At 49.0% G+C, this 27,452-nt stretch overlaps 1 protein-coding gene across 2 annotated transcripts in view; it reads left to right on the top strand.

Annotated features, from left to right (window-relative positions):
• Positions 1-11,021: 11,021 nt before the first annotated feature.
• The window catches only part of LOC137302540 (uncharacterized), a 42,230-nt gene continuing 25,799 nt past the window's right edge, over positions 11,022-27,452 (top strand). Inside the window, exons 1-5 of one of the 2 annotated variants that reach the window (XM_067972282.1) lie at positions 11,022-11,096; positions 19,769-21,210; positions 24,102-24,449; positions 25,083-25,194; positions 25,929-26,076. In XM_067972282.1, coding sequence (XP_067828383.1) covers positions 19,782-21,210; positions 24,102-24,449; positions 25,083-25,194; positions 25,929-26,076 — 2,037 coding nt within the window. In that variant the 5' untranslated portion in view covers positions 11,022-11,096; positions 19,769-19,781. Of the gene's footprint in view, positions 11,149-19,768; positions 21,211-24,101; positions 24,450-25,082; positions 25,195-25,928; positions 26,077-27,452 lie in introns of both variants that reach the window. The other variant, XM_067972283.1, reaches the window with a different exon arrangement.

The following is a 27,452-nucleotide window of genomic DNA, read 5'->3' as shown; positions in this document are numbered from 1 at the left end:
TGGTTTATTTGCTTCCTAACGAGATTGGTAAGAGATCAATAGATGACCAATCTTCCGCAAACAATAACCAATCACTATACTTGGGTGCCTCATATCATTGGCCAGTTGAAGCCTCAGCATTGGACGTGAACACCATACAAATTCCAGCCTATAAGACCATAAGAGATAGGAGCAGGAGTAGGCCATTCGGCCCCTCGAGCCTGCTCCGCCATTCAATGAGATCATGGCTGATCTGATTTTTACCTCAACTCCACTTTCCCGCCCTTTCCTCATATCCTTTGACTCCGTCGCTGATCAAAAATGTGTCTAACTCAGCCTTGAATGTATTCAATGACTCGGCCTCCACAGCTTTTTGGGGTAAAGAATTCCAAAGATTCACGACCCTCTGGGAGAAGAAATTCCTCCTCATTTCCATCTTAAACGGGCGACCCCTTATTCTGAGACTATGCCCCCTAGTTTTAGATTCCCCTATGAGGGGTAACATCCTCTCAGCATCTACCCAATCGAGTCCCCTCAGAATCTTGTATGTTTCAATAAGATCTCCTCTCATTCTTCTGAACTCCAATGAGTATAGACCCAACCTGTTCAATCGTTCCTCATCAGACAACCCTTCCATACCCAGAATCAACCTAGCCTCCGGCTCCCAGCCAATGGGTTCAGATTGACCCAAGTGTTGAATTAGGAGGAACTGGGGCTGAATGGCCCCGTTATAAAGCGGGCAATTGGCCCAAGTCCCATTGCCCAGGGCGGGGGTTCATGATGTGGTCTCTGGGTGTTGCTCAGTCCCTCCTGGTCTTACTGTTAGTCGGAGCCCTTCATTCTGCCAATGGTCGGAGAGGTCCGAAGGCTGCCCCCGGGGAAGAGCTGACTCCAGGCCGGTCCCCTCTCCCTGTCCTGTCCAATCCCTGCCTTCCAGCCCCACTGTGGGAGTGAGTTCCTGGTCCCGGTCCTGCTCTGTAAGGGTGCAGTGTGATGAGGAGATGACAATAGTGACCGTCAGCATGGACTTGTTTGGGAGCGGCTACCTGGTCAATGCGACTCACCTGAAGCTCAGTCACTGTGGCTTCAGTCAAGTGGATCCCGACACCCAGACCCATTGCGTTCTGCACCTCGCTTCACCAATGTGGGGCCACCCGGACTGTACGTGATCGACTCCTGGTCAATAACCCATGATATTGGAGCTCCAATCGGGAAACTTTACATCGAAATGTTTCTCTCTCCAAACTTCCATCTTTAACATTCTCAATTCCTTATTTCTTGGATGAGATTGGGCTGGAGTCAAGTGAACTCACCCAAATCTCCCCAGATTATCGCGAACCTAACTGAGTGTAGTCAACAGTTTAATGACTAGAAGTGGTGGTGGCTCCCTCAGTAACGACCCTCTCTCCTTGTAGCTGACTGCAGACTTGCTAGTTTACAAGACCAGCCTGTACCATCAAACCACAACCAAGCAAATCATCACCCGAACTAACTCGGCCACCATTCCCTATTGAGTGTCGCTATCCCAGGTAAGAATCTCTCTCTCCTTGGCTCATACTTGACTTGTTATCTCTCTGATTAAAGGACCTCTCACCATCTGATAGGAAGGGGAATGTCAGCAGTGAAGTTATCGAACTTGCCTGAGCGCCGTTCAGCTCCACCAGGTCTGGTCAGGAGAATTTGAGGTTCTTGCTCTCTCTGATGAAGGGTAGGTTGGGATTCGTGGGAGGGGAGGGGGGGTGACGGGGGGGGGTGACACGGGGGGTGTGACGCTTGGACTGAACGGGATTCCAGCAAATCCCCAGGGGATCTGGACTGCACACACCCGATGTCTTTCTCCCTCTTGTATTGCAGAGAACTGGAGTGAGAAACGGGATTCAAATATTTACCGCCTGGCTGACCAGGTTCACAATGAGGCCCCGGTTGTGACCCTGAATCATGTGCCGCTCAAACTCTCCCTGGTCCGCATTGTAGCTACACTGAGCTCCAACCAGACCTCCGAGCCCCGATATACCATCACTGACCACAATGGGTGAGTGCAGCCCTGGGAATGGACGATGGGCTCTCTCTGCCCCTGGTGTCAATCCCCTCTCTTACTCCACCCATCCCTCTCTTCCAGTTGCCTCCTGGACAGCAAAGTTGGCGACTCGACTTCCTCCTTCGTGTCTCTGAGGGACAATATCCGCTTTATCCTGGACACCTTTTGGTTCCACCGGGATTCAAGGAGCTCGGTAGGAGGGTCACTGTAGGGATGGGCGATCTCAGATACTGAAGATTGTAATGTTCTCACTTCTCTGGTTCTCGCCCCGTTTCTCCGCTCCAGTTCTAACAGGCGGGGGTACAGGTGCAGTGTATTTTGAACTGAGTGAGACCAGTGTTGGATCTGGGAGTCTTCTCTCCCGCCCCTCCCTATAGTCCCCATGGATCCTTTCCAGAAGAAGCTGCATTGTATTGGGATCAAATCCCTGGGGTCCAGCCATTTATGGGGTGCTGGTTCGGTGCGGAGGCCCTAACACCATCCACGCTGACCCAAAACCCGAAGTTGTCTTGCTCTGAGTCAACGCCACACTCTCTGCCACTAGAAAGCAGCCCGTTTAATGACAGCCCATCCACCACCCGAACCATTCGCTCCCTCCCACACAGTGGCTGCAGTGTGTACCATCCACAGGATGCACTGCAGCAACTCGCCAAGGCTTCTTCGACAGCACCTCCCAAACCCGCGACCTCTACCACCTAGAAGGACAAGGGCAGCAGGCACATGGGAACATCACCACCTGCACGTTCCCCTCCAAGTCACACACCATCCCAACTTGGAAATATATCGCCGTTCCTTCATTGTCGCTGGGTCAAAATCCTGGAACTCCCTTCCTAACAGCACTGTGGGAGAACCTTCACCACACGGACTGCAGCGGTTCAAGAAGGCGGCTCACCACCACCTTCTCAAGGGCAATTAGGGATGGGCAATAAATGCCACTGACACCCACATCCCAAGAATAAGTCACACAGTTTGACCCAACCCTTCTGCCATTTTGTGAATAACCATCTCTCGCTCTGCCCAGATTTTCATCTCTTGCCTCCTGCGAGTTTCTGCAGCTGATTGAAGCCCAGACTCTCTGAACAAGCCTGTTGGTTCCACAGGTTGAACCGAACGCGAGTCATTGCTGAACTGGCAGGTTGTACGTCATCCCTTGTTTCTGTCCAGCTGCTCCTTGACGATTGACAGCTGGGCCTCGGTGGGAGAGGCTGCTGCCAGATCGATCTGTCGTAACACCGGTAAATGTGGAACCACATTGGGAGCCTGGGGCAAGAGGAGAGCTTCTCCTCGAGCAGGTACGGTGGGTCGGAGTCTCGGGTTCTGGGAGACTCACTCCCTCCTTCACTGGGTGGTGGTTGTCTGCCCGTACCGTGTAGATCAGGGGGCAACATCTTAAATCTCTGGCCCTTCAGTTGATCTTTGCCCGTTAATGTGCTCCCTGTTTGTCAAACCTGCCAGGGTTCTGCTCTTGGTCTGTATCCAGTGATTCCAGTCGGAGGCTTGAGGACAGGATGGGCTCTGTCCTGCTCCCCCACTGTTGGGAGAGTCTCGTCCTTCAGGGCCCAATGAGAGGGGACCCCCCTAACACCCCTGGATGAAGGGACCGAGTGTAATGTATCCAAGTTTGCTGATGATACAAAGCTAGGTGGGAAAGTAAGCTGTGAGGAGGACAGAGACTGCAAAGGGATATCGACAGGTTAAGTAAGTGGGCAAGAAGGTGGCAGATGGAGTATAATGTGGGGAAATGTGAGGTTATTCACTTCAATAGGAAGAATAGAAAAACAGAATATTTTTAAATGGTGAGAAACTATTAAATGTTGGTGTTCAGAGGGATTTGGGTGTCCTTGTACACGAAACACAAAAGCTAACTTGCAGGTACAGCAAGCAATTAGGACGGCAAATGGCATGTTGGCCTTTATTGCAAGGGGTTGGAGTACAAGAGTAAGGAAGTCTTACTACAATTATACAGGGCTTTGGTGAGACCTCACCTGGAGTACTGCGTACAGTTTTGGTCTCCTTATCTAAGGAAGGATATACTTGCCTTTGAGGGGGTGCAATGAAGGTTCACTAGATTGATTCCTGGGATGAGAGGGTTGTCCTATGAGGAGATTGAGTAGAATGGGCCTATATTCTCATTTGGAAGAATAAGAGGTGATCTCATTGAAATATATAAGATTCTTAGAGGGCTTGACAGAGTAGATGCTGAGGTTGTTTCCCTGGATGGAGAGTCTAGAACTAGGGGGCATAGTCTCAGGATAAGGGGTCGGCCATTCAGGACTGAGATGAGGAGGAATTTCTTCGCAGGGTTGTGAATCTTTGGAATTCTCTCCCCCAGTCGTTGAATATATTCAAGGCTGAGATTGATAGATTTTTGTATCGAGGGGAATCAAGGGATCTGGGGATCGGGCGGGAAAGTGGAGTTGAGGTTGAAGATCAGCCAAGGTCTGATTGAATGGCGGAGCAGGCTCGAGGGGCCGGATGGCCTACTCCTGCTCCTATTAAGTCACTGACCAGTGTCCCACTCCCATCCCCCTCTTGCCTATCTTTGCCCTGTCCCTCCAGGAGTCTCTGGAACCACATGGGAAGTGGGCACGACCCTGGGACCCCCCCGGTGATCCTGGAGTCCAGCAGCTTTGTGGTGACTGAGCTCGGGTCTTAAAGTGGTGACGGTGAAACGCAGGAAGTTGTCCCCGGTAAGACTTTTTCTTCCCCCAAATATCGCAGCATATCCCCCATGCCTGATGGTGATTCGACCAATGATTGTCAATATGAAGTAAATCCAGGTCAGCAAGTCAGACTGGAGATCGATGGGCACCGGTGGGGGGGGGTGGAATAGATGAGGGGGTGGAGACCCGAGACTCCACTTGTTTCCTTGACACTGGAACAAGCCGCCATTAATTACCATCATTGATGGTAATAATTTGCTTGCTAAACAAGTACAACAAAAGGTGAATCTTCCTCCCTTTGACTAGGACCCAGGTACAAGCTACTAGCAGATAACCATAGATGATCCTTTAACTAACCTGCTGACTACCTGCCTATCTTTGCCCTGTCCCATCTCACTTAAAGGCAGGTGGGCTCTGGATGGCAATTTTGAAATGGGCAGCCACCTAGTCATGCAAGTTCTGCATTTTTCATTCTGATTGTAAGCACCTTGGCCTGTGTGTGGAAGCTGTACAAAGTCAGTCTGTCTCGATCAAGTTGAATGCAAGACTTGTGTTTTGATACACTCGATGTATCTCCTGACTAATTTGGACATGTATTTCCTTTGTCTTCCTGTGCAGGTGAACGCTTCCTGGCTGTCCTGGCCGGCCTCGGTGCAGTTATGATCCTGATACGTGGCCAGGCTGTAGTGGCACAGAGTCCAGTTCCAGGCTGGAGCTGACTGCAAACTGACTAAATGTATAAAATAAAATGTGAAATTGCAACTCCTTGTGGACATTTAATTTCTAATATGGGAGGAATAGATGTGGAATTTCCCTACTTTTTGATGGTTGGGGGGTTGGGGGAACTTGTGTTTTGTTTGAATAAACACAGGCTTTACTACATTAGTCCCTTGGTTCTGACGTAGATCAGCTGAGGATTATTTTAACTTTGGGATAGCTCAAGTTGCTTTGAGCTGATAAAGATTGTCAGCTTTCTGTTCTGAGTGCATTTCTGGAAAATGGTAACTGGCCTCCTCCCAGTGTACTGGGTTCAATCACATTCCACTGGGGGCTGAGCTGCTCACGGGGGTCCAACAGTGAATTTTTTTTTATTCGTTCATGGGATGTGGGCGTCGCTGGCGAGGCCGGCATTTATTACCCATCCCCAATTGCCCTTGAGAAGGTGGTGGTGAGCCGCCTTCTTGAACCGCTGCAGTCCGTGTGGTGAAGGTTCTCCCACAGTGCTGTTAGGAAGGGAGTTCCAGGATTTTGACCCAGCGATGATGAAGGAACGGCCGATATATTTCCAAGTCGGGATGGTGTGTGACTTGGAGGGGAACGTGCAGGTGGTGTTGTTCCCATGTGCCTGCTGCTCTTGTCCTTCTAGGTGGTAGAGGTCGCGGGTTTGGGAGGTGCTGTCGAAGAAGCCTTGGTGAGTTGCTGCAGTGCATCCTGTGGATGGTCCACACTGCAGCCACAGTGCGCCGGTGGTGAAGGGAGTGAATGTTTAGGGTGGTGGATGGGGTGCCAATCAAGCGGGCTGCTTTGTCCTGGATGGTGTCGAGCTTCTTGAGTGTTGTTGGAGCTGCACTCATCCAGGCAAGTGGAGAGTATTCCATCACACTCCTGACTTGTGCCTTGCAGATGGTGGAAAGGCTTTGGGGAGTCAGGAGGTGAGTCACTCGCCTCAGAATACCCAGCCTCTGACCTGCTCTCGTAGCCACAGTATTTATGTGGCTGGTCCAGTTAAGTTTCTGGTCAATGGTGACCCCCAGGATGTTGATGGTGGGGGATTCGGTGATGGTAATGCTGTTGAATGTCAGGGGGAGGTGGTTAGACTCTCTCTTGTTGGAGATGGTCATTGCCTGGCACTTGTCTGGTGTGAATGTTACTTGCCACTTATCAGCCCAAGCCTGGATGTTGTCCAGGTCTTGCTGCATGCGGGCACAGACTGCTTCATTATTTGAGGGGTTGCGAATGGAACTGAACACTGTGCAATCATCAGCGAACATCCCCATTTCTGACCTTAATGATGGAGGGAAGGTCATTGATTAAGCAGCTGAAGATGGTTGAGCCTAAGACACTGCCCTGAGGAACTCCTGCAGCAATGTCCTGGGGCTGAGATGATTGGCCTCCAACAACCACTACCATCTTCCTTTGTGCTCGGTATGACTCCAGCCACTGGAGAGTTTTCCCCCTGATTCCCATTGACTTCAATTTTACTAGGGCTCCTTGGTGCCACACTCGGTCAAATGCTGCCTTGATGTCAAGGGCAGTCACTCTCACCTCACCTCTGGAATTCAACTCTTTTGTCCATGTTTGGACCAAGGCTGTAATGAGGTCTGGAGCCGAGTGGTCCTGGCAGAACCCAAACTGAGCATCGGTGAGCAGGTTATTGGTGAGTAAGTGCCGCTTGATAGCACTGTCGACGACACCTTCCATCACTTTGCTGATGATTGAGAGTAGACTGATGGGGCGGTAATTGGCCGGATTGGATTTGTCCTGCTTTTTGTGGACAGGACATACCTGGGCAATTTTCCACATTGTCTGGTAGATGCCAGTGTTGTAGCTGTACTGGAACAGCTTGGCTAGAGGCGCAGCTAGTTCTGGAGCACAAGTCTTCAGCACTACAGCCGGGATGTTGTCGGGGCCCATAGCCTTTGTTGTATCCAGTGCACTCAGCCGTTTCTTGATATCACGTGGAGTGAATCGAATTGGCTGAAGACTGGCTTCTGTGATGGTGGGGATATCGGGAGGAGGCCGAGATGGATCATCCACTCGGCACTTCTGGCTGAAGATGGTTGCAAACGCTTCAGCCTTGTCTTTTGCACTCACGTGCTGGACTCCACCATCGTTGAGGATGGGGATGTTTACAGAGCCTCCTCCTCCCGTTAGTTGTTTAATTGTCCACCACCATTCACGACTGGATGTGCAGGACTGCAAGGCTTGATCTGATCCGTTGGTTGTGGAATCACTTAGCTCTGTCTATAGCATGTTGCTTCCACTGTTTAGCATGCATGTAGTCCTGAGTTGTAGGCTTCACCAGGTTGGCACCATCTTTTTAGGTACGCCTGGTGCTGCTCCTGGCATGCTCTTCTACACTCCTCATTGAGCCAGGGTTGATCCCCTGGCTTGTTGGTAATGGTAGAGTGAGGAATATGCCGGGCCATGAAGGTTACAGATTGTGCTGGAATACAATTGTGTAGAATTCCCTTGTGGATTGAGTTAGTTGATCCAGCTTGAGCAGCAGTAGGAAGCACTGGGTGATGCTATTGGGGAAATCCTGACCTGGGAGGTGCTACACCTGTCCCTTTTACTAATGAAGACTCTCATTATATCGTGCCTTTCAGCATGTCCCAAAGTGCTTACAGCCAATGAAGTACAGTTGAAGTGTGTGCACAGCAAGATCCCACAAACAGCAATATGATATTGACCAGATAATGTTTTTTACTGAGGTTGGTTGAGGGATAAATATTGGCCCAGGACTCTGGGAGAACTCCCCTGCTCGTCAAAATAGTGGCCGTGGATCTTTTATCTCCACGTGAGAGGGCAGACGGGGCCATCGATTTAATGTCTCATCCAAAAGACGGCACCTCCGACAGTGCAGCAGCTCCCTCAGTACTGACCCTCCGACGGTGCAGCGCTCCCTCAATACTGACCCTCTGACAGTGCAGCGCTCCCTCAGTACTGACCCTCCGACGGTGCAGCGCTCCCTCAATACTGACCCTCTGACAGTGCAGCGCTCCCTCAGTACTGACCCTCCGACAGTGCAGCGCTCCCTCAGTACTGACCTCCAACAATGCAGCACTCCCTCAATACTGACCCTTCCGACAGTGCAGCGCTCCCTCAGTACTGACCCTCCGACAGTGCAGCGCTCCCTCAGTACTGACCCTCCGACAGTGCAGCGCTCCCCTCAATACTGACCCTCCGACAGTGCATGCGCCTCCCTCAGTACTGACCCTCCGACAGTGCAGCGCTCCCTCAGACTGACCCTCCGACAGTGCAGCGCTCCCTCAGTACTGACCCTCCGACAGTGCAGCGCTCCCTCAGTTACTGACCCTCCGACAGTGCAGCGCTCCCTCAGTACTGACCCTCCGACAGTGCAGCGCTCCTCAGTACTGACCCTCTGACAGTGCAGCGCTCCCTCAGTACTGACCCTCTGACAGTGCCAGCCTGCTTTATGTACTCAAGTCTCTGGAGTGGGACACACTCACAACCTTCAGATTCAGGTGGGAGTGCTGCCCACTGAGACACTGCTGATATGAGCTACCCCACTTCTGCAGGCTGTGAGATGGAGCTGACCTTCTGGCTGATCTACTCTAGCCTGCATTGTGGGGCAAATGATCCCACCGCCCTGGGAACTGATAGCATTTGATGTAGGCAGGACAATGGAACTCTGCATCTGACAGGCCCTGGTGTGGATGATTGGGATACTAGCTGGAGAGACAGGGACAGTTGGAAGGTACACAGTAACTTCTTACATGGTCCGAGAGGATGTCTTTTGAAGGAGTTGTTATTTGTCACCGAAGCATCCAAATACACTTTACATACAATGCGTTACCTTCAAATTTAGTCCCTTAATTAGGGAGGGATTTTTTTCACATCGTTTCACCTGACGAAGGAGGAAGCCTCCGAAAGCTTGTGAATTTAAAATAAAATTGCTGGACTATAACTTGGTGTTGTAAAATTGTTTATAATTAGGGAGGCAAATGGAATTGGCCAATTTTTCCTATGATCCTGCTTATGATCATGAGATAAATAACCAGTTAAGTATATTTTGATTGGAGGGATGTTGGGTAGGACGTCGGGGGAGGGGGGGAAATTCAAACAATGCTGTCGGCATTTCAACAGTCATCAAGATTCCATTTAAAACCGTCATCCAAACAATGGCACTTCCTGAGAGTGCAGCACTCCCTCAGTCCTACCTCTGGAAATCTCAGCCTAGATTATGCACTTAAAAACATGGGGCATGGACCCACAATCTTCTGTCTCAGCGACAGGAGGAGGGGGGAGAAAAGCATTCAAGAAGTACAACTGCTGAAATAGAAACTGGCAACGGGCCAGGACCTACTCCGTTAATGTAGGGCGTTGGGGAGAGTTATAGTACAAAGAGATCTAGGAGTACAGATTCATAGCTCCTTGAAAGTGGAGTCACAGGTGGATAGGGTGGTGAAGAAGGCATTCAGCATGCTTGGTTTCATTGGTCAGAACATTGAATACAGGAGTTGGGATGTCTTGTTGAAGTTGTACAAGACATTAGTTAGGCCACACTTGGAATACTGTGTACAGTTCTGGTCACCCTATTATAGAAGGATATTATTAAACTAGAAAGAGTGCAGAAAAGATTTACTAGGATGCTACCGGGACTTGATGGTTTGACTTATAGGAGAGGTTGGATAGACTGAGACTTTTTTCCCTGGAGAGTAGGAGGTTTAGGGGTGATCTTATAGAAGTCTATAAAATAATGAGGGGCATAGATAAGGTAGATAGTCAAAATCTTTTCCCAAAGGTAGGGGAGTCTATAACGAGGGGCATAGATTTAAGGTGAGAGGGGAGAGATACAAAAGGGTCCAGAGGGGCAATTTTTTCACTCAAAGGGTGGTGAGTGTCTGGAACGAGCTGCCAGAGGCAGTAGTAGAGGCGGGTACAATTTTTGTCTTTTAAAAAGCATTTGGACAGTTACATGGGTAAGATGGGTATAGAGGGATATGGGCCAAGTGCAGGCAATTGGGACTAGCTTAGTGGTATAAACTGGGCGACATGGACATGTTGGCCGAAGGCCTGTTTCCATGTTGTAAACTCCTGTGATTCCTATGATTGTATAACGCACAGCAGGTCCAATCATGGAATCGTTCGGAAACGGAAGGCGGCTGCTCTTGGAAAGAGCTATCCAACTAGTCCCACTCTCTCCTTAACCCCCATCGCCCCCGCGCCCCCTACTCTTTCCTCCCATCGTCCTGCAGATTTTCTCCCCTTCAAGTATTAAATCCAATCGGGAATTCAGGAGAAACTTCTTTACCCAGAGAGTGGTGAGAATGTGGAACTCGCTCCCACAAGAGTGGTTGAGGTGAATAGTGTGGATGGATTTAAGGGAAGCTCGATAAACACATGAGGGAGAAAGGAATAGAAGGATATGGTGATAGGGTGAGATGAAGTGGGGAGGGAGGAGACTTGAGCAGAGCACAAACACCAGCATGGACCAGATGGGCCGAATGGACTGTTTCTGTGCTGTAATTCAGTGCAAGCGACGCCCCCATCACGTGACAGGGGTCTCCCTCTCCTCCCCCACACCGGCTTCAGGCGCGCAGGCGCAGAGAGACGGCCACGCAGCGTCGTTACGTCAGAGGGAGCGCGTCCGGCGGCAACGGGTGACGTCCTGGAGAGCGCGACGGAGACAAGAGACAAGAGAGAGAGAGAGAGGGGCAGGAACCATGATGGTGAGGAGTGTAAATAGGAAGGGAGTGAGTGGGTGAAGGAGCGGCCCTGCAGGTAAAGGGGAGGGGGGTGTGGTGAGGGACGGAGGAGGCCTCAGGCCGCCCAACAATATCCCCCCTTGATTGGGGGAGGGGGGGTTGGGCTTCTTTGTCAGGTGGGTCTGTTTTAAATGGGGGGGTTGCCTTGGAGACAAGAGGCAGCTTATCCCCCACTGCAAGGGTGGGTGGGGGGATAGGTCCTGTCTCCCACACACCCAGCTCCCTCCCCCAGATCTGCCTCTCCCCATCCTCCCCCCTCCCCATCCTCCCCCCTCTCCCCATCCTCCCCCCCTCCCCATCCTCCCCCCTCTCCCCATCCTCCCCCCTCCCCATCCTCCCCCCTCTCCCCATCCTCCCCCCTCTCCCCATCCTCCCCCCTCTCCCCATCCTCCCCCCTCTCCCCATATCCCCCCTCTCCCCCATCCTCCATCCTCCCCCCCCCCTCCCCCTCTCCCCCCCTCCCCCTCTCCCCCCCCTCCCCCTCTCCCCCCCCTCCCCCTCTCCCCCCCCTCCCCCCCCTCCCCCTCTCCCCCCCCTCCCCCCCCTCCCCCTCTCCCCCCCCTCCCCCTCTCCCCCCCTCTCCCCCCCTCCCCCTCTCCCCATCCTCCCCCCCTCCCCTCTCCCATCCTCCCCCCTCTCCCCATCCTCCCCCCTCTCCCCATCCTCCCCCCTCTCCCCACCCTCCCCCCTCTCCCCACCCTCCCCCCCATTCTCCCCCCCCCTCTTCCCCCCCCCCCTCTCCCCCCCCTCCCCCCCCATCCTCCCCCCCATCCTCCATCCAATTACCCCCTCCCCCTCTCCCCAATTACCCCCTCCCCCTCTCCCCAATTACCCCCTCCCCCTCTCCCCAATTACCCCCTCCCCCTCTCCCCAATTACCCCCTCCCCCTCTCCCTCCTCCGAGAGGGGGGGGGTGGGGGGGAGAGGAGGCTGTGTTATATTCTTTCTTTTTGAAGAGTTTAGGCCTAATGTGGAAAAATGCATTTTAAATGCAAAGAGCTGTATTCATTTTCACCTGAAATGCATTTGAACAGGTATCGGGCAGCACAGAAGGAAGCCACTCGGCCCATTGCGCCTGTGCTGGTGATTTAAAAAAAATTAAACCAAAATCTGCAATTGATCTCGTTGTGATCGAATGAGAATTTAGATTGTGGATTCCTGTTGTTTGCCAGCTAACAAGAGGGGGACTGTTGGGTGTTTGTTTCTTCTTTTATTTGTCAAGATTGATGATGTTTGTGTGTTATGATTAGGATGCAGTGTAACCTGTTAATTTTAAAACGTGTGTTATGGACGCCACTGGTTTTCGTGGTGTTTGCGGGGATCTTCAGTTTTTAATGTGGTGCTTCAGACCCTGTGTTGTGCAAGGATATGTCTGTTTAATTTTCGAAAGCTACACCGGGAGGCCCACAATCCTTCGGTGGGGGGGGAAAAACTGGTAAAAACAAAAGCAAAAAAAACCCCAGAGAATGCTGGAAACACTCAGCAGGTCAGGCAGCATCTGTGGAGAGAGAGAGACAGAGTCTAATGTTTCAGGTCGATGGTGTTGCACTGAACCAAACAGACCAGCGAGGTCCTTGATTCGATTGCTGGCCTCCGCTAAGACAGCTGATTTCAGTCGGAATGGCAGTGAGGATGTTCGAATTGGCTTCAGCACTTCTGGCCTAGGGAGTGGGTAAATAACTGGTCCACCCACTGCTGATTGCTGTCCGGTGACCCCTGCTGAAAGTGGGCCCGTGTGAATGTTAGGGGATAATGGGATCGAGTTCTGATGTGGTGGCGACATAAGTTTAGAAAGTGCGGATGAGCACTCTCTAAGCTCGCACGTAAAGAATAACCACCTGGATGAGGTAATGCAGGGACCTTATGGATCTGTACCTGACCATAGGATCAGCTTCTATAGGAGGGGAGAAAGTTTGAACAGGTGCAAGTTAAATAGGTGAATGTTTAATAGCACTAAGTGTTTAAAGGGAATAATTTGGAACGTATTCCATGTCTATAAAAGAATGCACTTGCACTCGTACAGCACCCTTCACCACCTCAGGACGACCCAAAGCGCTTTGCAGCCAATGAAGTACTTTTGAAGTGGAGTCACTGTTGTAATGTAGGGAATGCGGCAGCCAATTTGAGCACAGCAAGATCCCACAAACAGTAATGTGATAATGATCAGATAATGTTTTTTAGTGATGTCGATTGAGGGAGAAATATTGGCCCCAGGACACTGGGGAGAGCTCCCCTGCTCTTCCAGTAGTGGCCATGGGATCTTTTACGTCCACCTGAGAGGACAGATGGGGCCTCGGTTTATTGTCTCGTAGATTAGCAGATGTCATGACAAAGTTTGCAATAATTTTTAGGGGTATTTTTCTCTGGTGTAATCACAAACAGTAAAAATGCAGGTACGGTCCAAAGCTTTTACCAAGGAACTGTGTAAGTTATCACAAAAAGTTTACGTTTACGTTTTCTCAGCAGCTTTTCTTGGCTGTGAGAATTATTCCTCCCACACCCTCCCCACCTCCCCCCCCCCCCCCACCCCCCACCCCCCCCGGCCCAAAAGTGCTGACTCTTGCTGGGGTACCAGCCCACCAGGTGCATTATCTTCAATACTTTTTTCAAATCCCCATTTTTCATCTGTGTGTTTGGACCAATGAGTGTTGGCTGGCTATTCAGCAGTGGAAGGCATCACAAACAAATCCAATGCTGTCCCTGCCCAACACCCACACTTTCCAGCATGTGAAGCATGTAGCGATGAGGAGCAGGCTCCCTGGCTGGCTCATCCCTGCGTAACCCAAGGCCACTATTCAAAGAGCAGAGAGTTCTCCTGGTGTCCTCAGCCCTCATTCAGCACTTAACCCACATCATCAAAAGCAGATTAACTGGGTATTCATCTCACTTTTGTTTCTGGGACCTTACTGTGTGCAAAATGGCTGCTGTGCACATAACAACAGCATCTGTACAATGATTATAGGGAACGTTTCTGAGCCAGGATAAAACGATATTATAAATTCCTTGCTGAAGCCCCACCCCCCCCACCACCTGGCCTGAGCCAGTTCAGTAAAATTGTGTTTTTGTTCATTGTTCCTCTGTTACATAAATTACAAGACCCCTGTGGTATTTAATGCTCTCTGTAGGCTTATTCGAGTCTAATTTGGAAAATGGAGGAGATTGAATCTCCATTCTGTGGATTGGCCTCTTATCAATCCTATTGGGGATCAGAGGGGAAGGACAACGTAAACTCCGGAGAAAGGCCGAGATCATCGCCTCCCAGCTCGAGATGCAGCTGGGTATTGCCTAAAACTGAACAAATAATAGAAATTACACATTATAGCACAGAGGGAGGATATTTAGCCCACTGCACCTGTGCTTGTACTGGCTCTAGATGTCAGCAGTGGCTCAGTGGGTGGCACTCATGCCTCTGAGTCAGAAGGTTCAAGTCCCACTCCAGCGACTTGCATAAGAAATGGGAGCAGGAGCAGGCTATTCGGCCCCTCGAGCCTGCTCTGCCATTCAATAAGATCAGGGCTGATCTTCCACCTCAACCCCATTTTCCTGCACCATCCCCATATCCCTCGATGCCTTTAATATCTAGAAATCTATCGAGCTCTGTTTTGAATGTACTCAATGACTGAGCCTCCACAGCCCTCTGGGGTAGAGAATTCCAAAGATTCACCACCCTCTGAGTGAAGAAATTTCTCCTCATCTCAGTCCTAAATGGCCAACCCTTTATTCTGAGACTGTGACCCCTGGTTCTAGATTCCCCGGCCAGGGGAAACATCCTCCCTGCATCTACCCTGTCGAGCCCTGTAAGAATTTTGTATGTTTCAATACAAAAAACTTAAGCACAAAATCTAGGCTGACACTTCCAGTGCCAGTAATGAGGGAGTGCTGCACTGTCGGAGGGTGCACAAAGGGTGGAAGAAGTTTGGAACTCTCTTCCGCAAACGGCAATTGGTACTAGCTCAATTGCTAAATTTAAATCTGAGATAGATAGCTTTTTGGCAACCAAAGGTATTAAGGGATATGGGCTAAAGGCAGGTATATGGAGTTAGATCACAGATCAGCCATGATCTTATCAAATGGCGGAGCGGGCACGAGGGGCTGAATGGCCTACTCATGTTCCTAGGTGCTGTCTTTCGGATGAGATCCCATGACACTATTTGAAGAAGAGCTGGGGAATTCTCCCTGGTGTCCAGGCCAACATTTATCCCTCAGCCCACACCTTTAAAAAAAAACCCCAGATGATCTGGGTCATTATCGTATTGCTGTTTGTGGGATCTTGTTGTGTACAAATTGGCTGTATTCACTGCCAACGTATTCACTGGCGGTAAAGCGCTCCGGAGGTTGTGAAAGGTGCACTAGAAATGCAAGACTTTTTTCCTCTGTAACTGGAGCTTTCGATTCTCATCTCCCTCCTTTTTGTCCATATTTTACATTCTTTTCAAATTCTTATCTAGTCCCCTTTACATGATATAGTCTGTGCCTCAATAGTCACTTGTGATAAAGCATTTCATGTTCTAATAGTCATGTCTGGAAAAAAAAGTTTGAACTTTATAAATCACTGGTTAGGCCCCAGCTGGAGTATTGTATCCCAATTCTGGGCATCATACTTTAGGAAGGATGTCAAGGCCTTGGAGAGGGTGCAGAGGAGATTTACTAGAATGATACCAGGGATGAGGGGCTTCAGTGATGTGGAGAGACTGGAGAAGCTGGGATTGCTCTCCTTAGAGCCGAGAAGGTTAAGGGGAGATTTAATAGAGGGGTTTTGGTAGAGTAAATAAGGAGAAACTGTTTCCAGGGGCAGGAGGGTCGGTAACCAGAGGACACATTTAAAGTAATTGGCAAAAGAACCAGAGGGGAGGTGGGGAGAAATTTTTCTTACGCAGCGAGTTGTGATGATCTGGAATGCGCTGCCTGAAAGGGCAGTGGAAGCAGATTCAATAATAACTTTCAAAAGGGAATTGGATAAATACTTGAAGGGGAAAAATTTGCAGCGCTACGGGGAAAGAGCAGGGGGGAGTGGGACTAATTGGATAGCTCTTTCGGCGCAGGCACGATAGGCCGAACGGCCGCCTTCTGTGCTATATCGTTCTATAATTCTAGAACTTTCCTCTTCATTCTCCTAGTGAGAATCTTCATTTTGTGCCTCCTTGTTACTAATTTACCAACGAATGAAAACAAATTTTTTCTATTTACCATCCCAAAATCCTTCATAATGTTGAACACTTTAATTAGATCCCCCTCACTTTCTCAGTTCAAGTGTGGGGCAAAGACACTCCAGTTTCTTGAGCCTTTGCTCAGGACTATAACCCCAAACTCCTGGTATAATTCCAGTGTATCTTCTCATCCACCGTACATGTAAATGTTGGGGACAGGAAAGAGGGTTTTGAGTTTGTAAAATTTGGGTGAATGTTCTAATCATCTTCGCCCCAGTATTGTAGGGCAGATGGTCTGGAAGGGTCACACTGCTCTTCACTGTCTCCTCACACCTGCTGTGTTAAAGTGGTTGTACATTGAACGGCCTGTCGATCTGATTGAAGGGTGAGGACACATATAATTACAGTCAGTTAAAAATGATTGAACATTGCTGCTGTGGCTGATCACCTCCCTCAGGCGATGAAACTGGGGAGAATCCTTGACAGTACAAATTGGTCTGTTGGAGCAGGATTGATTAAGAACATAAGAAATAGGAGCAGGAGTAGGCCATATGGCCCCTCAAGCCTGCTCCGCCATTCAGTCAGATCATGGCTGATCTTCGACCTCAACTCCACTTTCCTGCCTGATCCCCATATTCCTTGATTCCCTTAGTGTCCAAAAATCTATCAATCTCAGCCTTGAATATATTCAATGACTGAGCAGCAACAGCCCTCTGGGGTAGAGAATTCCAAAGATTCGCAATCCTCTGAGTGAAGCTGTGTGCAAATTGGCTGCCACATTTCCTACATTGCAACAGTGACTACACTTCAAAAGTACTTAATTGGCTGTAAAGCACTTTGGGACATCCTGAGGTCGTGAAAGGTGCTATAGAAATACATATTAGGGACTTATTGAAATAGACTTAATGGTCAAATAATTGTTTTGCCAATCTTGGATTACTGAAATGATTCATGCCTGTATTCAGTCATTATATTTTTCTTTTACACTAAACTGGCACAGAACACTGGTAAACTCTGGTGCATTTATAGCCAGGGAATTGGTTTTCAGAGTTATCTCTGAAGTATCCCAGCCCCCAGTGATAGTCGTACCATTCCAGGTCAAACATCAACTATGCCTGTAGTACTTGGCTCAGGTATCTGATTACTAATTGTGCCGCATAGGATTGACTCTGTTTCAGTTTTCATCTTGGAGCCAACTTGATCCAGAGAGGATCCCGCTTATTTCTGCCCTCATTCCCCCTTTCCCAACCTGTTGGTCATTAAGAATAATATGTTGGCAATATTACTTCTCTGTTAGCTGCAAGTTTATTTAGGAACATAGGAATGGGAGGGGGCCATTCAGCCCCTCGGGCCTTCTCCACCATTCAATTAAATTGTGGCTGATCTGCACCTCAACTCCATTTACCCGTCCTAGCTCCATATCCCTCGATACCCTTACCCAACAACAATCTATTGATCCCAGTCTTGAATGCTTCCCTTGTCCCCCGGCATCCACAGCCTTTTGGGGGAGAGTTTCAGATTTCCACTCCCCTTTGTGTAGAAAAGCTGCTTTCTCATTTCCGTCCCTGAACAGCCGAGCTCTAATTTTAAGATTATGTCCCCTTGTTCTGGACTTCCCCACCAGAAGAAATAGTTTCTCCGTATCTATCCTATCAAATCTTTTTAACATTTTAAACCCCCTCATCAGATCACACCTCAATCTCGAGGGAATACAAGCCAGGTTTATGCAACCTGCCTTCATAATTTAACCCTCTATGCCACTGGTAGTGTTTACATCAAAGTCATTAATATTGCAGTGTGGATGTCTTAGTAAACCTTGACTGGGGTTGCTTGTTGGTCACACCTCAGACTCCTTTTTACAGTCTGGGGCCATTTCCTATGAGTCAAAACCATAATTGCTGTATAAGGGTTAGTGTGTGCAGCTTTAACAAGTAACCCAAATCACAGAATAATGTTTATTGGAGACTCGCCATGTTTTCCTGTCTCTTCCAAAGAGCAGAAAATGCCACACTGACAGACCAATGAATACAGGCTAAAACCACTTAAGTCAGATTTATTTACATGTTAGTTAATACACAAATTAGCCAAATGATACAGCAGGATACTGGATCAGCACAACTCTTAAAAATAAAATTAGAATCAGTCTACACTTGGTCAATATAGAATTTACAATGTACCAGACTTTTGGATGAAAGACAGATGTGTCTCTTGTTAGAATTTCCAGATATGGCATTGTACATGGTTAATGTGAGTCCAGTTTATCCAGAGATTGAAACTTCTTACAATTGGATCTGAGCGACCAGGGCTATAATTTATACTGCGGTATTTCATTCATATCATCGCCGTTCCCTCGACCTAAACATGCTAAGAGTTTAATGGATCGCGTATCTTGTGAGGTGAGGTTTTAATAGCTGGACCCATGCTGCTTCCTCCATATATTTCCCTTAGTAGTGAGGCAAATTGGAGAGTTTAGAGTAGTCTGTTTGACTATCTGTCAATCTGCATGGGTTGACATTTCGAATAAGCTCTTCCAGCCACCAAGCAATTGTTGATTTAATTGGTTTCTGAACAAGGAATTGAATGACAAGAAAACCATTTAGGACAGACCGTTTGCATTGAATGTACTAAATAGGTTTGATCCATTCAGCCTGTTCCATGTAGTGGTCAGGGCTGCCACAGAACATTAGGATATTCCCAGAGACGCTGTTGGCTGAAGCCAGTTTCTGAATTAGATTTACCTTATTTGATAACGTGTAAAATGCAGAAATCTCTTTATTTGTCATCCAAAATTCACACACAAACAATTAATATATGCAGTATGTTGAAGCACTTGTACCTAGTATCCCAGAGAGTTTGGCTGCAAGTGGGAGAGAGATAATTGATGAGAGCATCTTGTAAACATCTTATCGGCTAGCTCAGGGGCAGCATTGGTAGAGGCCCGAGAGCAATTGGTTACCCACTGTTTTTGTCATGTTGTATGGGCCAGGAGGTGAGAAGTGGGGGGGGGAAAAACAATGAGAACATAACACATGTTCTGCAGAAATAAACTCTGGAATCGGTTCAAGGCCATGACTGCATTTTGAGGTGTTTAGAAGTTCAAAACTGATTCTAACTCTGGTTTGTCGCTTGGTTTGGGTTAGAGTGTGGCACCCTCAAGTGTTCAGCTTCTTTTTAATTCTGAATTATCGGAGGGACGTAATTGGCCACCCTGCTCTTGGGCAAAATCAGTGAGAGTTCCTGTTCCTCAGAGACTTCTGCTGAGAGATCTGGAACTCAAGTGCATACAGGATCAGGCATGGTTGTGATGCCATACACAGTCAAATAGCCTGCTAATACGAGCTTTCCAGAGTTGCAGAGGAAGAATGGCCACTTGAGTGAGGTACCAGAGGGTTAGTGGCACCTGTAGAATTGTACCCAGTATGTTAACACCTTTTAGGGGGGGGGGGGGATAATAAAATCTGTACTAAAAGCCACAATTTCTCACCTGCAGGTAGCTAGAAAGTATGCGAGATAATCACCAAGGAAGGAAACACTGTGGGCAGACTGGTCAAGGACGTGACGCCCGTACATCGGAATCTCTAAAACAAGAGCAACTTTGTCCCAGCAGGAAAATGGACTTCAAGGGAAGAAGGGAGAAGCCTCGATCGTCTGAAGGCTGGTTCCAGGAACAGAAGGGATATGGAGGTTCCAACTCGATGGGGGGAAAGGTGCATAAAGACGGAAGCCGCTCCCTGGCAAACAATGCCACCTGGAACAATCTGTCGAAGAAGAGAAAAACGGTGTTTGAAGAGCTGTCCAAGAAAGCTACGAGTGACTGGGGTGTGGCGTCTGGGTGGGAAGTGCCCGAATGCAGCATCCCAAACAAGAAGGTCACAGACACTTGGCTTGGTTCCAAGCAAATGGAGCGCAATTGCTCCTTTGCCAATCACCGTGCGAGGTGCAGTCGGTATGGTCAGGATGCAGGCGCAGATAAGCAAGGGTTCCCGCTGAGGAACCAAAGTGGGTACAGGGTCGCATCAGCTGCTAAATCTTGTCGCAGCCTGAAGCGGAGGAGGTTTCAGAAGAGGAAAAAGCTGATGCAAGCCTTCCACATGCTCCTCTATAACCGGATTTCTCCCTTGACGTTCCACTGGAGGATCTGGAGTTTGTTCTCTAGAAAGCGGCGCGCGGCTCGGTTCCGCGGGGCCAAGCCCAGTCAGTCCCTCCTCGCCCACCGGTCGTTGGATGAAGGATTGGAGAGTGCAGGCAGTGCGCCTCTGCAGGAGAGGGAGACTCACCCAAAGTATCACGAGGAAGGCAAGATGTTCAGAACTGAGAGTATTTCCAGCTTTCGCCCGAGCGTTCGCAGCCTGTGTACAGAAAGCCACAAAGCATCCCATTCGCTGGAAGGGAGCAACAGCTTGTGGCTGAAATCTGGAAACAAGAGCCCCAACGCGAGGCAGCAGGGTCTGTCTATCGCCAATTGTCAATCCTTGCGCAAGGGCTTCCCGCTCTTAAACCAAGCAAGCAACTTTGAAAAAGCCAGCAACCCTACTGTGGGGGCCAGCCCATTCAGGGGAAACATTCCAGCTGATTTTTCAGAGAAGCCAAATGAGGGCTCCAGTACTTTCACGCAGACCAACAACCATGGGTTTTCAGGGCCCAGCCGTGCATTGGGTGGCATGGACCATGGAGAAAATGCCAACCAAGTACAAGGCACCAGGCTGTTGGGAAAGCTGACTGTGGACCGTGAGCACCCCCTGTATTCCCGGTATGTGGCGCGGCAGAAGGACGCTTTTCAAGTTTGCCGAGATGAAGCCGGTGGAGACACTTCGACCCATAATTCGATTGGCCTTGGTGCTGAAGAACAGGCACGAGGTCTATCGTCCAGCCGTATGAAGCCAGCAGAAGCAGCAATCTCAATCGGCCGAGTGGCATTCAGTGGCGTTGGAGGTAACGGTTGGGTTCAGTGTGTTGCTTAGGAAAAGATTCAGGGCAGTTGTTTAAACCTTCCTGATGGTTCAGTAGGTGAATGCACCACATGGTGTGGTATTGTTCCTTACTGACCAGAAGATCCCAGATTCAGTCAGAGCTGATCTCAACTGAGGCAACGATTGGGCTCCGGCCCTAAGGAGGGAATAAATTAGCCAGGGTTCCTGCTCATGATAGCGAGCAATAACCCTAACTGGAAGTGTACGTCTGTGTGGCTGATGGTGGAGGATAGGATTGGGCTTGGCGGTGATACTGCCACCGCACCCTTCACCTAGACTTGCACATTGAAAGGTATATTTGCTTGCTATGAATTCTTGCCCATTGACACTTTGAAAATGCAGATGGAAGGATGGGAATGGGATGGCCTTTAGCTTTCCAGCTCTAGGGTGGTCCATTAGCTTTTCAGCTGTAGGACCTGAGCTGGGGAGCTCACTTTCCTGTGTGGGTCTGAGATGAAATGAGCTTGGCCAATCTCAACCCAGTGCATAATGTCGCTCCATGTGCAAAATGACATCTCCACACAAAACGGTTAATGGCTGACTGTATACTGAGAGTTTATCGAGTGGTAGTCTGAAGTTAATTACTGGGATATAGTAGTCAGTATATATTGGACAGGATGTATGTGGTTGTGATATTCTGATTGTAGTCAATGGGTATCAATTTCTTTGGATTGACTTTGTTTTATTGTGTTATGCACCTGACGGGGAAGAAGATTAGTGCTGGTGAATGGAGCACTTCTCCTTTCAGGCACCCAGTGTCCGCACCACCAACAACTAATACAGTGCTCCTTGTGGGGAGAAAGATGATTCAGAGCATTTTGAAATGAGGAGGCAAAGGCTGAAGTAGATCCCGAGCACGGGGACAGTTGAAAATGGAGAAGCTAGGATGGGGAACTGAAAGCACGGTTAAGAGGAGGACTTTGAAAGTAGGGAGGGAACTGGCCAGCAGAGGGAACTGCATAGTTAGCTGCAGGGGCAGGATTGGAGTGCCTGAATGAGTGGCCCCTGTGGTGGAACAGAACTAGTGAGGGCTGAGATGTCCAGTGTTAGAGGAGCGGAGGATGCATGAAGGGCATAAGGCAGGAAGAGATCACAAAGGTTAGGCCGCAGCAAGGTCATGGAACGATTTGAAAGCAAGTTTGAGAATTTTGAAATCGACATGCGGGAGTATGGGGAGCCAGTGCAGGAGAAGGAAATATGGGGTTTAATGCGGGTCAGGATGTGGGCTGTGGCATTTTAGATAAGTTGAAGCTTGTGGAGAGTTCACTTATCAAGCATTCCCATCGTGTAGATTCAGGATAAAGCACTCCCATCGGGTATAGTTTAGCACAGTTAGATTCAGGGTAAAGCACTCCCACCAGAGAGAGCACAGTGAGTTTCAGGGTAAAGCACTCCCACCAGAGAGAGCACAGTGAGTTTCAGGGTAAAGCACTCCCACCAGAGAGAGCACAGTGAGTTTCAGGGTAAAGCACTCCCACCAGATAGAGCACAGTGAGTTTCAGGGTAAAGCACTCCCACCAGATAGAGCACAGTGAGTTTCAGGGTAAAGCACTCCCACCAGAGAGAGCACAGTGAGTTTCAGGGTAAAGCACTCCCATCAGAGAGAGCACAGTGAGTTTCAGGGTAAAGCACTCCCACCAGAGAGAGCACAGTGAGTTTCAGGGTAAAGCACTCCCATCAGATAGAGCACAGTGAGTTTCAGGGTAAAGCACTCCCACCAGATAGAGCACAGTGAGTTTCAGGGTAAAGCACTCCCATCAGATAGAGCACAGTGAGTTTCAGGGTAAAACACTCCCATCAGATAAAGCACAGTGAGACCGCACCTGGAGTACTGTGAGCAGTTCTGGGCACCGCACCTTCGGAAGGACATATTGGCCTTGGAGGGAGTGCAGTATAGGTTTACTAGAATGATACCCGGACTTCAAGGGTTAAGTTACAAGGAGAGATTACACAAATTGGGGTTGTATTCTCTGGAGTTTTGAAGGTTAAGGGGTGATCTGATCGAAGTTTACAAGATATTAAGGGGAACAGATAGGGTGGATAGAGAGAAACTATTTCCGCTGGTTGGGGATTCTAGGAGTAGGGGGCACAGTCTAAAAATTAGAGCCAGACCTTTCAGGAGCAAGATTAGAAAACATTTCTACACACAAAGGGTTGTAGAAGTTTGGAACTTCTACAAACGGCAATTGATACTAGCTCAATTGCTAAATTTAAATGTGAGATAGATAGCTTTTTGGCAACCAAAGGTATTAAGGGATATGGGCCAAAGGCAGGTATATGGAGTTAGATCACAGATCAGCCATGATCTTATCAAATGGCGGAGCAGGCATGAGGGGCTGAATGGCCTACTCCTGTTCCTATGTGAGTTTCAGGGTAAAGCACTCCCATCAGAGAGAGCACAGTGAGTGTCAGAGTAAAGCTCTCCCATTGGGTATAGTTTAGCATAGTTAGATGCTGGGTAAAGTTTTCACTACTCTTTTTTTTCCCAACATTGTGCCTCAGTGTGTCCCTGAAAAGGCCACCCATATTGTACAAGTATGACATTTTTTTGTTTCCCACACAAGCCGTCCTGTGGCCTCTTTAGTGGAAGTACCAAATTTGCGGTGGTTTTGTGCTGAGTACGTGGCCATTAGGAACTGGATTGAGAGAAGCCAAATTGATTTTACACAGGGCCTTTACAGGCAGCACACAGGAGAGTTGCATCTGGCTGAATTTGAACCCTGACTCCAGAGTTAAAAGGCCAGTGTTTAACCCACTGTATTCCCTAGTCGTGTGTGTGTGTGTGTGTGTGTGTGTGTTGTTTGTTGTTGTAACTGACCATGGTTGTTTTGTTCCTTGGAATAAACTTGGCAGATACAGTGGGAGTAAATGGGCACACACTGAGTGACCCTGATGAAGTTCCACGCTCAGAGGGCAGTGGTCAGCGCCAGCTTGCGGAGGGAGAGGACAACAGCATTGTCATCAGCCACGTGTGCAGCATCGGTTCACAGATGGTGGAGCAGCTGTTTGGCGGAGAGGAGGACAGTGGGGAGAGCAGTTCAGCGAGTGTTCGCAGGCACAAGCGTGAATCCGATGACCACGCAAGTGGTGCTGGGGAATTGGAGACTGAGGGAGCTGCCACAGATCAGCCCAAAACTGGTGACCGGTCCAACGCAAACCACGTGTCGACAATGAGCGATGAGCATGTAGCTTGCATTCATGGTAAGGAGCTCTTCACCGTTAACCAGGGCAGGTGACCCTGCTCTAGTCTCACTACACTACCACCGGCAAACATTAGCGACCACTCCTCGAGGGGTGGGGTGGGGGGTGGGTGGGGGGGAGTGGTTTCTGACCTTGGCTGACTGAAAATTCACTTTTGTTTAGGTTTGGTAGCCTGCTTCCTGCATCCTGAGAGGTTACTGTTCTGTCTTCCCCTCCATAACGTACCCAGCCCCACTTTCAAAATGCAGTCTTGAAGCTAAACCTTACAGACCAGGAAGGTTCAGAGTTCACTCCCGGTCTGTGCTGGGTTGGAAGCAGTAAAGGTGGACACCCCAATATATCAGTCGGGGTTCCCAGCCCCGAACGCCTTCCAGCTGCCCCCCCTCACGGCAATATATATATATATGTGTGTGAGGACAGGGTGGCACTAGACTACGTGTCTTCTCTCCCACCCTTCGTGAGCACACTGCCTGCTGAAACTCACTGTCTTAGCTTGTACTTGATGAATGGCCATTGTGGAGCCCTACCTTGGGGTAAGTACGTCCGGGAGAAGGAGAAAAACAAATTAAACTGCAGGGCTGAACCTTTTATCGTTGGACCTTTCGTCCATACTGATGGTGAGCTTCTTTTCAGGCCTCCTGGATGAGTACATCCAAACCTACGGCAGCTTAATACCCCTGAACACAGATGAGGTCATTGAAAAACTACAGGATGTTTTTGAAGAAGATTTCTCAACCCCCCACAGGTACACATTGCGCAGTGAATGTTGGTTCTGCGTCAAATTGGAGATTACTGTTATCTAGAGGTGTGAAGTTTAACCTTCTCGTTCAGTATAGAATAGAGATTTACAGAAATGTTCTTGATTTCCCTCCCCCTGTGTATTTTAAGGAGCCCTCTCCACTACCACCTCTCTTTCCTTTGCCCCCTAGGCACCTGTTTCTCTGCTGCCTTGTCACTCTGGCTCTCCTTTCACCCTAGTTCAATGATGGAGTAATTGCTGAGCTTTCCCCAGGCTCCTGTTTCTCTGCTGCCTTGTCCCAGAGTGTTGGTACTGAGGCGTACAGATCAGGAAGGTGCTGGGTTTGATTCCCTGTCAGTGCTGAGTTAGCTGATCTTGGCCAGGCAAGTAGTAGGTAATGCAGTTGTCCACGATGTCTCAGGCACTAGGTGGGGGTGGAGGCAGGGATGAAAATCATCTCTAGTCCCTGGTCCTGGTTCACTCTGCAGGGACTAGACTGGGAAGTGCATTGTGAACATTGGTTGAGGACAGGATTGGATTTGGTGGGATCGCAGAGTACAGCAAGCTAGTTATCGGGGCTGGCGTGAAGTGTGGCCACTTGTGATACTCAAACTGTACCTCCGAGTAAATCGGTGCCTTTGGGAAGGAGCTGGGACAAATTGTGAGGGGTGGAGCTCTTTAAACTTGGAACAGAATTGCTTGGATTGAGTTTTGACTGTAATTTTTGTGTTTGCATATAGAAAATCCATGATTCACCACGTGATGCAGTCTTATCACCGAATGATGGGGAACAATGCCGTCCGCAACTTCCGAGTCACCTACAAGAGGCATGTTCTCACCATGGATGATCTCTCCACTTTGTATGGACAAAACTGGCTTAATGACCAGGTTATATTTCTTTTGTTGTTGACCATCTCAGATTGGTGGGTTATGATTTTTCACGTATTAATACCGATATATCACTGTTATGTTGTTTTCTCTCTTTTCCCCCACCCCCATCGCTTGAAAACATCAACTCCAGGCTGGGGTATGGGTCCATAGTTGCCGCCAAATGGTCGTTCTCCTGTTATAAACCTGGATAGTGAGGCAATTTATCAATGGAGGGTATCACGGCTCAGTCCGTTCTTCTCAGCTGGCATCACCACCAGGGTCACTAGGTAGCCATCAGGAGCAAGGTCCCCCCCCCCCCCCCCCCCCCGCTGCAAGTTCATCCCTGGCCCTTGAGCAGTTTGTTCTAATTGTAGCCGCTACTACTGTTGCCCTGACTATAATCAGCCAGCAGCATACATTGGGCTGGACACTGGGTTCTCCCTGCTATCTATCACCCATGACGTGTTGTGTGGTGCATGTACCACTGAGCCAGCGTGGGACCCCGGTATTTTGATGATCAGGCAGTTTCTCACTTTCTCCGGAAAAATGAAGGGATTTCCCCAGAATCATTGCTTTTTTGAGCCCATCAAAATCTGATTCTTTGCGTTTGTGTTTAGCTGCACATAATGTGGAGATCTCCCCTACACTTGCCGGGTTGGGAACTGTGCTGTACAATGTCGGACATTTGATTCTGTTTGAAGGAAATTCCTTTGTCTGCTCCTTTTTAAATGGATTAAAAATTCCATTAAAATCCTAACAAGGAATTGTATTACACTAACGTTGCCCAATTTAATATCAAGGCCCAAGAGTCCTGTGTGTAAGATTTGCTCAGAGCTTCCAGCAGCTTTCCCCTTGCCTGGAGAGCTCTGCCTGCTTACTGCTTCCCTGGGAATGTGCCAGCGGGGGAAGAGAGCAAGAGTGATGAGCAATCATGTATTTCTTGATTTGCAGCTGAGGGAAACTCGGCCACAACAGTTTGCATTACCAGAGCACTGCTCACATAGAGAAACATGGAGGACAAAAAAGGAGGGCAAAGGAAACGAAGTGTGTTGGGGTAGAGAACCAGAGACCCAGTAGAAGAGAAGGGTTTTGAGGAGGTTTTTGAAAGCAGAGTTGGCAGTGAACACAGAGGGAACTGGGCAGGGAGTTCCACAGGTCAGGAATACAGGGATAGAAGGCACGACCACCAGTGGGTGAGTAGAGGACAAGGAAGTGGTTGGTGTTAGAGGAGTGAAGGAGATCTAAGACAGGAGATCGTCACTAAGGTAAAGTGGGGCTATACCCTGGAGAGATTTGAAAGCCAAGACAAGAACTTTGCAGTCAACTCATTGGAGCACAGGAGAGAAGTGGACCTCCAACTTTGTGTGGCTGTGGGCTGCAGTTGAGGCAGGAAG

Source organism: Heptranchias perlo, chromosome 35 (genome assembly GCF_035084215.1).
Source record: "Heptranchias perlo isolate sHepPer1 chromosome 35, sHepPer1.hap1, whole genome shotgun sequence".
In the NCBI taxonomy this organism is placed as follows: Eukaryota; Metazoa; Chordata; class Chondrichthyes; order Hexanchiformes; family Hexanchidae; genus Heptranchias; species Heptranchias perlo.
This window is presented reverse-complemented; position numbering and strand designations above follow the sequence as displayed.